Here is a 12,116-nt window from a genome sequence, read left to right as displayed (position 1 = left end):
CCCCCAACTCTCTGTTGACCCACCCCCATTCCATCTGTCTTCTCCCATTCTCTCTCTGCCTCTCTAACCTCCGCTCTCTGTCTCCAACTCCTGTTCTCTCTCTTTTGCTCTTAAGTTCTCTTGCTTGTGCTTTCTCTCTTGCTTACATTCCCTCCCCCTCTCTCTTGCTTGTGCTCCCTCCCGCTCACTCTCCCTCTCGCTCTCTCTCCCCCTCCCCCTCCTGCTCCCGCTCTCCCTCTCTCTCTCTCTCTCTCTCTCTCCCCCTCTCTCCCCCACTTTCGTCCTGATCCCCTACACTCCAGAACTGGCGCTGGTGTTCAGATCCCCCGGTTAAAGCGCAGATCCTGGGAATGAGGGGTGGATCCATGTTGGGGAATGGCCTGTGGCACTGATTTGGTTTCTGTGCCCTCAGCTCAGTTCCCGAGTCTGCAGAGTAAGATGCGGGTGATCCTGCGAGTGGAGGTGGAGGCAGTGAAGTTCCTGAAGGAGGAGCCTCACAGACTGGACGTGCTGCTGAAACGGTGCAAGACCATCACTGATGCCCTGGCCACACTGAGGAGGCAAGTGGTTCATTATTGTCACACGTACTGAGATGCAGTGAAAAACTTTCTTTGCATGCCATCTGTACAGATCATTCCATACGTCAGTACATCGAGGTTGTACAAGGGAAAAGCAATAACAGAATGCAGAATATAATGTTACAGTTACAAAGAAAGTGCAGTGCAGGTGGACAATAAGGTGGAAGGGCCACAACGAGGTAGATCACGAGGTCAAGAGTCTATCTTTATAATACAAGAGGTCTATTCAAGAGTCTTATAACAGCAGGATAGAAGCTGTTCTTGACCCTGGTGGTACGTGCTTTCAGGCTTTTATATCTTCTGCCCGATGGGAGGGGGGAGAAGAGAGAATGATCGGGGTGAGAGGGGTCCCTGATTATGTCGGCTGCTTTCCCAAGGCAGTGGGAAGTGTAGACAGAGCCCACGGAGGGGAGGCTGGTTTCCGTGATAGACTGGGCTGCGTTCACAACTCTGCGGTTTCTTGCAGTCTTGGGCAGAGCAGTTGCTGTACCAAGCCAGGATGCATCCAGTGTAGGACACTTTCTGTGGTGCATCTGTAAAAATTGGTGAGGGTCAATGAGGACATCCTTCTCCTGGGATGATAACAATCCCCCCACATTCATTCAGATACCAGTGATTGGTCTTGTGGCACATTGATGTCAATGGTGTTAGTGCTTTGGGTCCAAAGTGGTTTCTACTGACTGCCCCCTGCTTGGAGTAATTGGAACCTAGAACTGAATTGAAATTGGTTGATCTACGTCTAGTCAGTCATTTGTTCCACTCACCTGTGGATAAAATAGGGTGGCCAAGCCTCTGGTTTGCCTTGGGCATATCCTGACACAGCATGATTGTGGTGGAAAAGAATTAAAACCATTGAATGTATTAGTAACCAATTTTCCCCGAACACTTCTGCACATTACTGATCAGAGTTGGGTTCGGCTGTAACAATGAGTGTAGAGAGTCATCCTGTCATGCAGTGAGGTGGGGTGGATTAGGTGACCAAGCAGTCAGAGTTAGCAGAGCTGGGGTTGTAGGAGGGGGGTGTGTGTCAGCCCTGAAACTTCCACCAATGCGTCTAACCCTCGCTAGGGATTACTGGAATCTGGGCATCCTCCAAGTGAAGAAGACACTGGCTGCACCTTGGAACGCTTGGACCAGCCCGTGACGTCAGTCATTAAACCAGCTCACCCTGTGGATTCACCATGTCTGGACCAGTTGAGTCAGGCCATTCCCCTAATAACCTTACTGCACCACTCTGTTAACTGAGTTCTCTCTAATTTCCACATAAATTTTTCTCCATATCATTTGATACACCTTTGCAAGTAGGCTTCTATCTCCCCTTTACCACTGGGATTCTGAGTTAGGGTTCTCTCGATCCCTCTGAAGAAATTATTCTGGATTATTAATGTTTTATCTGGGTTTGGTCCCATTTTCTTATGTCTTATGTGTTTGTGTAACATCGACAAATGGCTGAGAGCACTAGACGAAACAGAGGCTGTGGGCTCCAACATTGTCATGGTTACAGTGTTAAGATCTTTGCTGCTGAATTTAGCCCTTCCTCCAGCCAAGTTGTTCCAGTCGAGCAATAACACTGGGGCCTACACAACGACGTTGAAAATTATCCAGGTATCTACTGTCCACATAAAGCAGAAGAAATCCGGTCTGGCTCGTTACAGCCAACCAGTCTATTCATCATCAGCAAAGTGATGGAAGTTGTGTCAACAGTGTCATCTGCTCATCGATGCCCACTTTCTCCATGATCACCCGGCTTCCAGACCTCACAGCTATGGTCTAAACATTGAGGTGATATCAAGATAGCATTTGACTGAGTGTGGCATCAAGGAGCATCAAGTAAACTTGAGATCAATGGGAATCGAGGGGAAAACTGTCCATTATCTGGAGTCAAGCTTATCGCTTGGGAATAAAACAGAACATTTTGGAAACACACTGCAGGTCAGACAGCGTCTGTGGAAAGAGGGTGTTAAGGTTTCAGGTCGAGGACCCTTCATCAGAATATCAGACCTTTAGACCCAAGATTCTGATAAGGGGGGAGAACTATTGTTGAGTTCAATCATCCCAACCCCAGAATATCAAAGGTCTTCTGTCCATTGGGAGATCAGAGGTTGGGATGTTCACTGATGGCACAAGTGAACCAGTCCATAACTGGGTGTTTTGAGATGTGGGCAACATTCTGGCATGGGCTGATAGGTGGCAAGTAATGTTTCTGCCTCAAGTATTGGTTAATTATTGTCACATACTGAGATACAGTGAAAAGATTTTTGTCTGCATGCCATACACAAGTACTTTGAGGTAGTAAAAAGAAAAACAGAATGGAGAATCTAGTGTAGCAGCTACAGAGAAAATGCAGTGCAGGCAGACAAATAAAGTGCAAGGACTACAACGAGGTAGATTGGGAGATCGAAATTCATCTTTAGCGTATGAGAGGTCTGTTCAAGAGTCTGTTCACAGGGAGAGAAGCTGTCCTCAGGTCTGGTGGTTTGTGCTTGTCAGGCAATGACCACGTCCATCATGTGAGAGTCTCACCACTGAGACATTCAGTCTGGCAGTCACCACTGACCAGCAGCTTAGCTCCACCAACACTATAAATACAAGAGCAAATCATGCCTGCCTCCCCAGAACTTTTCCAAAAATGTGGCGGAATACTCGTCACTTGCCTGGATAAGTGCAGCTCCGACAACGTTCAAGAAGCTTGACTCCATCCAGGACAAAGCAGCCTGTTTGGTGGATACCCCATCCGTTGTCCTAGACTTTCATTGCCTCCACCACCAGAGCACTGTGCACCATCTACAAAGTGCAGCTCAGAAACGCACAGGACCTCTCAAACCCCTGTCCTCTACAACATAACAGGGCAAGAGCAGAAGGCACAGAGGGACACTTGACACTCAAGGTCTCCTAGTTGCACACCAGCCTGGTTTGGAAGTTATCGCTGGTCCTTTGTCGTCACCGGGTCTAAGTCCTGGAACTCCTGACGACACCGTGGGAGCACCTTCACCAGAAAGACTGCAGCGGTTCAAGTTGGCAGCTCACCACACCTTCTCAAAGGCACATAACAGTGGGCAATAGATGCATTTCAGTGACGCCTGCAATTCATGTATGAATTAAAAAAAAACTTCCTCATTCCACAGATCTCTGATGCTGCCTGAGTTGCTGAGTATTTCCAGCATTTTCTGTTTTTATTTCAGATTTCAAGCCACCTCAGTACTCATCCTTCATTTAAAGCTGTCTTGTTCTGGGCTGTTTAACTCACTGCTGGGGCTCTGACTGAGCAGCGCTGTTTGCTCTGAGATATGGTCACTGTAATTAGAGTTCTGCCCAAGGAACTCGCCTTGGTGATTTGTTGGCTGTCTTTCTGTTTTGTTATTTAGTTGCTCGCCCTCTGCTTCAACCTATCCTGGGGAGGTCTACCCAAGACGGTTCAGCAGGTAATTTCAGCCCATTTTCACCCTGGAGATTCTTGTCTGTCCCTCCCACCTTCCCAGATGTTTCTAACTGTCTGTCATGTGTGTCTCTGGGACTTGCTCCCCCTGAGTTCTGCACACCCACCTCTGGACAACCCCTTTCTCCCCTTCCTCGTGCAGCTGAATGTTGTCAGTTTGTTTCTTTTGGCATAGTTGTACTTTAAACCCTGTAGTGGTTGAAACCCCTAGTCTTGGTATGAACTCTTGAGTTAATCAGGCTTATTTGCTTTCATGTCTGTTTGTTGTTTCTACAGTTACAGCCTGTGTAAAGAAAGGAATACCTGCATTATTATAACGCCTGTCACAACCTCAGGCCTTTACAGTGAAGAACTTTTAACCTGTAGTCACCAGCACAATGTAGCAAAGTTGGCAGCAATTTATTTGCAGAAAATTTCTGTGTGAGAGCTATGTGTTAGTCCAGGATCCAGGGAATTCCAACGTTTCTTGCACTATAAACTCTGTTGATTTCAGCCCCTATATTAAGGATGACATGGTGGCAGCCAGAACTGCTGCCTTGCAGCTCAAGTGACCCAGCTTCGATCTGACCTCGGGCGCTGTCTGTGTGGAGTTTGCACGTTCTCCCCTGTGTGACCGCGTGTGGATTTCCCCCGGGTGCTCCGATTTCCTCCCACGTCCCAAAGACGTGCGGGTTGGTAGGTTAATTGGCCGCTGAATTGCCCCTGGGGTGTAGGTGAGTGGTAAAATTTGGGTGGCGGGGGGGGTGGCGGAGTTGTTGGGAGATCAGGTTACAGGGAAAACCAGTGGGGAAGGGAACAGTGCTGTCAACTGGCAGATACGCAATGGGCTGAAATGGTGTTCTGTGTCGTAAGGAAATATGGTGATTAGTGATGCACACAAACTGAAGCCCATTTTTCTACTTTACTGTCTTACAATCCATTGCACACAAAAGGGAAATGCACACAGATTTCTTAATACTATGTTAGTGCACCCACTCTGTAGTACCACGACAACACAGATCTTCAGGGAGCAGACAGGGGCTCCCAGGTTAGCAACTCACCTGAAAGGAGGTGCATCTAACAGCACAAGACTTCCTCAGAACTGCCTTGGGAGTATCAGGCCAAAAAGAAGGAACAGGTTTTAACATAAAAATGTTTGCTTTTGCTCTTAATAGGAGAAATGTCATTGAGATCATCAGGTGGGGAACTGGCATTCATGTTGAGTTTGGACTTATTCCACAGACAACCAAACGAGGTGCTGATGAAAGGAGCTGAGGAATCCACTGCCCCGTCACCAAAGCACACGAGCACGGACACCCACTCCAGGAACTTGGAATTTGAAATTCCCACCAGCCCTCCCTTGAATTTCCAGGAAACGCACGGAACCTCAGCAAAAAGCTGGCAGAGCCACAATTCCACCCTGGCCCAGTTCTCCCAGAATTCCCCGGTTCATGCCGCTCCTCCTCAGAATTCTGTGGGGCTGGGACAGGGAGCAACCGGCCAAAACAGCTCGGGGGAGGAGACCCCAGCTCCGAGCAAGAGGAACTCGGATCGGACCATCTCCGTGGAGGTAAACCTTTGAAACTTAACAGCTTCACGCTGCAGAATGTGTTGGCCTGGCTGGTACGGGAATTCACACTGGCCTCCCGTCCAGAGACCCAGCGATGGGCAGCTGTGGCACTTCAGAGGGGCAAGAGGTTCCTCCACAGGGGGATCCTCACCTCCTGTCTGTCTGGGCTTGACCGATATCATCAGTGTACAATTCCATTATCCCCTCTCCTCCCCCTCCCCTCTCCTCCCCCTCCCTCTCTCTGTCCTCCCCCTCCCTCTCCCCCTCCCCTCCCCTCTTTCCTCCCCCCTCCCTCTCTCTGTCCTCCCCCCTCCCTCTCCCCCTCCCCTCCCCTCTTTCCTCCCCCCTCCCTCTCTCTGTCCTCCCCCTCCCTCTCCCCCTCCCCTCCCCTCTTTCCTCCCCCCTCCCTCTCTCTGTCCTCCGACCTCCCTCTCTGTCCTCCAACCTCCCTCTGTCCTCCGACCTCCCTCTATTCCCCCCCCCCCCACCATGACCTTGTAGAGGTGTATAAAAGCATGAGGGGCATCGATATGGTGAATGCACGCAGTCTTTTCCCCAGGGTGGGAGGGCGTAGGATTAAGTTGTGAGGGGAATAATCTAGAGGGGACCTGAGGGGCAAGTTCTTCACACAGCGGGTGGTGAGGATGTGGAACGAGCTGCCACAGGAAGTGGTTGAGGCAGGTACAAAAGACATTTGGACAGGTGCGTGGATAGGAAAGGTTTATGGGTCAAACGCAGGCCAATGGGACTAGTTTCGACGGGCAACTTGGTTGGCACGGACAAATTGGGCTGAAGGGCCCGTGTCTGTGCTGTATCGCTCCCTTCTCCCCCTCCCCTCCGTTCTCCCCCTCTTGTCCTTCTGTTTCATCCCCTGATCCCCCTTCTTCCCTCTTCTTTACTCCGCATCCCCCTCTCTACCCTCTCCCTATCCTTCCGCATTCCCACGTGAATTGAAGCTGGTGATCAGAGAGGAGTTGGGCCTCCTGTGTGCCTGGGAGCTGGCTCCCACTGGGAACGTTGTGGAATTCCCGGATGTTTATCTGTTCCCCTTCCTGTTTCCAGGCGGCGGAGAGGGACTGGGAAGAGAAGCGAGGCAGTCTGCCTCCGTTCAGCAACAGGGACATTAACCGGCTCCTGGAGGAGACCCAAGCTGAGCTGATGAAGGCCATCCCCGACCTCGGGTTCGCCAACAAACCAAAAATGGCCGCCATGCCCACAGCCGAGCAGAAACAGGCAAAGCCGCAACACGTCCAGAAAGCAGTCACCAAGGCAGAAACCAATGGTCGCCGACACTCAGGTGCATGTCCCATCGTAAAACCTCCATCACAGACCCTCCAGAACTTTCTAAATCATTGGTTAGGTTTCACTGGATGATGGTGTGTACTCTGAACACCACCCTTCGGGAAGGGTTTGGACAGGGTACAAAGTGGGCTACCCAGGGACACAAGAACTCAGCTACAACACAAGGTTGCAAGAGTTGAGACTCTTCTCTTTGAAGCATTAGGTTAGGTGAGCTGAGAGAGGTTTACCAAAGTGTGGGAACTTCTGATCAAGTAGGTTTACCATTGGTTTATTATTGTTATGTGTACAGTGAAAATATTTTGCTTGGGTGCCATCCAGGCAGATCCTGTCATATGTAGATATATAGAACATTACAGCACAGTACAGGCCCTTCGGCCCACAATGTTGTGCCGACATTTTATCCTGCTCCAAGATCTATCTAACCCTTCCCTCCCACATAGCCTTCCATTTCTCTATTATTCTTGTGTCTATCTAAGAGTCTCTTAAATGTCCCTAATGCATCTGCCCCCACAACCTCTGCGGGCAGTGCGTTCCACGCACCCACCACTCTCTGTGTAAAAAAAAAACTTACCCCTGACATCCCCCTTATATCTTCATCCAATCACCTTAAAATTATGCCCCTTGTGTTGGCCGTTGTTGCACTGGGAAAAAGTCCCTGACTGTCCACTCGATCTATGCCTCTTATCATCTTGTCCACCTCTATCAAGTCACCTCTCATCCTCCTCCTCTCCAAAGAGAAAAGCCCTAGCTCACTCAACCTATCCTCATAAGACATGCTCTCCAATCCAGGTAGCATCCTGGTAAATTTCCTCTGCATCCTCTCTAAAGCTTCCACATCCTTCTTATAATGAGGTAGTAAAAGAAAATTGAAGTAGTAAAAGAAAAATAGAATGCAGAATATAGTGTAGCAGCTATGGAGAAAATGCAGTGCAGGTAGACAAATAAAGTGCAAGGGCTGTTACGAGGTAGATTGGGAGATCAGGAATTCATCTTCAGTGTATGAGAGGTCTATTCTGGAGTCTGAATACAGTGGGGTAGAAGCTGTCCTTGAGTCTTGAAGTAGGGAACGAAACCCATTCCCTCTGGTTAAGGATCAATATCCAAGCCCTGACTTAAGGTTTAAATGGAATTTTTGGGATTTTTTTCTTCTTTCAATGGGTTCTAAGGTTCTGGAAGCTTCCTCCTAAAGTGGTAGCAGAGGGGGTGATTTTGTGAGCAGCTTTGGGGAGAAATGGGCAGTCTCTTAAAGATCAGAACTACAGGCCTGGACTTAAAATGTGGGACTGAGAGTCTGAAGGAGCCGTCACCAACAGAATGGGCAGATAAAAACATAAATGGCAGCAGGAGTCGGGCCTGCTCCACCGTTCATCCAGGTCATGGCCCGTCTTCCACCTCAGCAGCATCTTCCAGCACTTTCCCTGTGTCCGTTGATCCCATTAATATCTGGAAATCTATTGATCTTTGCTTTGAATGAGCTCCATCACTGAACTTCCACAGCCCTCCAGGGTGGAAAAAAAATTCTCCTCATCTCAGTCCTAAACAGCTTCGTCCCCACTCTCAAACCGGCCGTCTGGTCCTGGACTCCTTGGCCAAGGAGACATCTTCCCTCCATCCAGCCCATCAAACCCTTGAGATACTTTGTGTGTTTCCGTGAAATCCCTAAACCTGAGCATCCAGCCCCAGTCTACTCGAGAGGAGGTCTGGCAGAGGTGGACAAGCTGACTGGTTTAAACAGGATAAATTAGGAGAAACTGTTCCAATTTGTGGATAGTTCAAGGACTTGCAAACACAGATGGGCACATTGGGCAAAAGTACAATGTGACGATAACCATTCTCCACGTAACAATTTTATTTTTATGTGGAGAATGATGATTATCTGGAGCTCACTGCCTGTAGGGGCAGTGTAAACAGAATCAATCAGTGTTTTCCAAAGGGAACTGAAGAATAATTTTCTAGGCAAATGGGACTGATGGATTTAGTCTACAGAGAGCCAGCATGGTCTCAATGGACCAAATGGCCTCCTTCCATGCCAAGGCAATGGTATGGTTCTGTGAAGGAGTAACGAAAACCCAGTCACCAGCCTCAAGGCTTCACTTCACCATCCGAGGCAGCAGGGTTTAGGATAGGCTGAAGCGAAGAGACATTGGTCTGATTAATGGGCCCTGTTGTTTTACAGAGGAGCTGACGGTCCACAGGTACAGGACCGAGAAACCCTCCAAGTCACCACCTCCACCACCTCCGCGACGTAGCTTCCCCTCGACCCATGGACTGACCACAGGCCGCACTGGGGAGGTGATAGTCACAAACAAAAAGGAAGTCACACTCAAGGTAATTGGTTTATTATTGTCACATGTACCGAGATACAGTGAAAAGCTTTGTTTGCATGCCATCCAGACAGATCATTCCATACGTCAGTCCATCGAGGTCGTACGAAGGGAAAAACAATAACAGAATGCAGAATATAGTGTTACAGTTACAGAGAAAGTGCAGTGCAGGCAGACAATAAGGTGCAAGGGGCATGACGAGGTAGTATAGAAGCTCTCTTTCAGCCTGGTGGTACAAGCTTTCAAGCTTTTGTATCTTCCGCCCAATAGGAGAGGGGAGAAGAGGGAATGACCGAGGTGGGAGGGGTCCTTGATAATGTTGGTTGCTTTCTGGGAGCAATGGGAAGTGTAGACGGAGTCACTGGAGGGGAGCAAAACAGATGCTGGAATCTAGATGAAAAACACGATGAAGCTGGAGGAACTCAGCAGCGTCTGTGGAGAAAAGCAGGCGGTCAACGTTTCGGGTCAGGACTGAAGATAGGAAAAGGGGGAAGCCCAATATGTAGGAGGGAAAAGCAGAGCAGTGATAGGTGGACAAAAGAGGAGAGGCGGGGTGGGCACAAGGTGGTGGTAGGTAGATGCAGGTAAGAGATAGTGATAGGCAGGTGCGGGGGAGGAGGGGAGAGCAGATCCACGGGGGGGGGGGGGGGGATTGGTCAAAGGTGAGGAGAGAGAGGGGGAAAATAATGTAGAAAAGAAGGGGTGAGGAAAGGGAAGAAGAGAAGAAACATGGTGGGGGGGTGGGGTGGTGCGGAGAAGGACGGTGGGGATTACCTCAAGTGGGAGAATTCAACGTCCATGCCGTTAGGCTGCAAGGTTCCAAGATGGGAAATGAGGCGCTGTTCTTCCAGTTTGCGCTTGGACTTCTCCTGGCAGTGGAGGAGGCCGAGGACTGTTATATCAATGTTGGAGTGGGAGGGGGAGCTGAAGTGACCGGCAACGGGGAGATGCAGATCGCGGTTATGGACAGAGCGCATGTGTTCTGCAAAACAGTCACCTGGTCTGCGTTTGGTCTCACCAATGTAGAGGAGGCCACACTTGGAGCACCGGATGCAGTGGATGATATTAAGGGAGGTGCAGGTGAATCTCTGTCTCACCTGAAAGGACTGTTTGGGTCCTTTCATTGGAGGGGAGGCTGGTTATTTGTGATAGACTGGGCTGTGTTCACAGCTCTCTGCAATTTCTTGTGGTCTTGGACAGAGCAGTGCCGTACCAAGCTGTGATGCATGTGGATAGGGATGCTTTTTATGGTGCATCTGTAAAAAATTGGTATGGGTCATCAGGTACAAGCTGAATTTCCTTAGCCTTCTGAGGATGGTTCTTCCTCTGCTTCTTAGAGACGTTAGTGTGCTTTCTTGGCCAGTTGTCGTGGTTGGACCAGGACAAATTGTTGGTGATATTTACACTGAGGAACATGAAGTTCTCAACCATGCTGCACAAGGCTGCCCAAGGGAGTGATGTCTTCCCAACACAGCACCGGCTAAACGGTGCTCATGATGGAAATACAGATTGTAAATACATGGTAGCCTCTGATTGATTCAGTAGAGAAATAATAACAAAACTCTTTCCTCAGAATGTGGAACTCACTCCCAGGGAAGAGTTTGGAGATTTTCAAGGGAGAATTAGACAAATGAATGAGAATAGAAGGGTAGAAGACTGGATGGAGGAGACTTGCACCACAGCAACATCTTCCATTACTTCAGGATGCTTTACAACCAGTGAGCTACCTTGGATCTGTTGCCATGGTTGTCGTGGGATAAACAAACACCAGCATGAGCAGGATGGCCCAACTGGTTGGGTTCTGTGTAATTCAATATAAACTATGAGTACTGGGTAGGAGCAAAAAACAAACAGCTGGAGGAACTCAACAGGTCAGGCAGCATCTGTAGAGGCAGAGGGATGGTCCACGTTTCGGGCTGAGACCCTTCATCCGGGCTGGGTAGGAGGTGAGGATAAAGTGCTGTAGATGAACAGACTCTGCAACACTGATGTTTAACACTCCCCCAGTGAGTAGGTTCCACTGTGAGGCAGGCCCAGACCTAATAGGACAGTACTGTCTTGTCGAGTGCATCACTTAGTCTGATCTTCACCCGTGCTGACGGCTGTGAATGTTGCTGACCTCGGCCGATGGCTCAGAACCGTTGAGGGTCGACTCAACCACGTGACCCTGTCCCACCGTCCTTCCCGTCCATCTTCAATCTCTTTGATGAAGGTAAGGCGCGCTTGCCTTCATCAGTCAGAATGTTGAGTTCAGGAGTTGGGACGTCATGTTACAGCTGCACCAGACGTTGGTAAGGCCACATTTGGAGCAATGCATACAGTTCTGGTCGCCCTGCTGTAGGAAGGATGTCAGTAAACTGGAGAGGGGGCAGAAATGATTTACAAGGATTTACCAGGGCTGGAGGGCTTGGGTTATCAGGAGAGGCTGGATAGGCTGGGACTTCATTCCCTGGAGTGTAGGAGGCTGAGGTTTATAAAATCATGAGGGTGAATGGACAAAGTCTTTTCCCCAGGGTAGGGGAGTCCAAAACTAGAGGGCACAGGTTGAAAGTGAGAGGGGAAAGATTTAAAAGGGTTCTGAGGGGCAAGTTTTTCACCCAGAGGGTGGTGGGTATATGGAACGAGCTGCCAGAGGAAGTGGTTGAGGCAGGTACAGTTACAACATTTAAGAGGCATTTGGACAGTTACATGGATAGGAAATGTTCAGAGGGATATGCGCCAAACACTGGCAAATGGGACTGGCTTAGTTAGGTAACTTGGTCAGCACGGACAAATTGGGCTGAAGGCCCTCTTTCAGTGCCGTATGACTCAGCTCACCACCACCCCAGATCCCACCCCTTCCCCTGCCCCCACAACCCCTCTCCTTCGTCCGCCACCCCTCCCACTCCACTCACCTCACTCCTTTACCATCCCCCCACCCCTCTGCT

General features: G+C 49.5%; 1 protein-coding gene across 7 annotated transcripts in view; it reads left to right on the top strand.

Moving 5' to 3' along the window:
• The window catches only part of srcin1a (SRC kinase signaling inhibitor 1a), a 412,726-nt gene that overhangs the window by 378,242 nt on the left and 22,368 nt on the right, over positions 1–12,116 (top strand). For all 7 annotated transcript variants that reach the window (XM_052038892.1, XM_052038886.1, XM_052038889.1 and 4 more), the window contains 5 exons: positions 413–560; positions 3,944–4,000; positions 5,236–5,563; positions 6,626–6,860; positions 9,042–9,193. In XM_052038892.1, coding sequence (XP_051894852.1) covers positions 413–560; positions 3,944–4,000; positions 5,236–5,563; positions 6,626–6,860; positions 9,042–9,193 — 920 coding nt within the window. The remainder of the gene's footprint in view (positions 1–412; positions 561–3,943; positions 4,001–5,235; positions 5,564–6,625; positions 6,861–9,041; positions 9,194–12,116) is intronic.

Source organism: Pristis pectinata, chromosome 25 (genome assembly GCF_009764475.1).
Source record: "Pristis pectinata isolate sPriPec2 chromosome 25, sPriPec2.1.pri, whole genome shotgun sequence".
Taxonomy (NCBI): Eukaryota; Metazoa; Chordata; class Chondrichthyes; order Rhinopristiformes; family Pristidae; genus Pristis; species Pristis pectinata.
The sequence above is the reverse complement of the archived record's forward strand: the minus strand, read 5'-3'. Positions and strand labels throughout refer to the sequence as shown.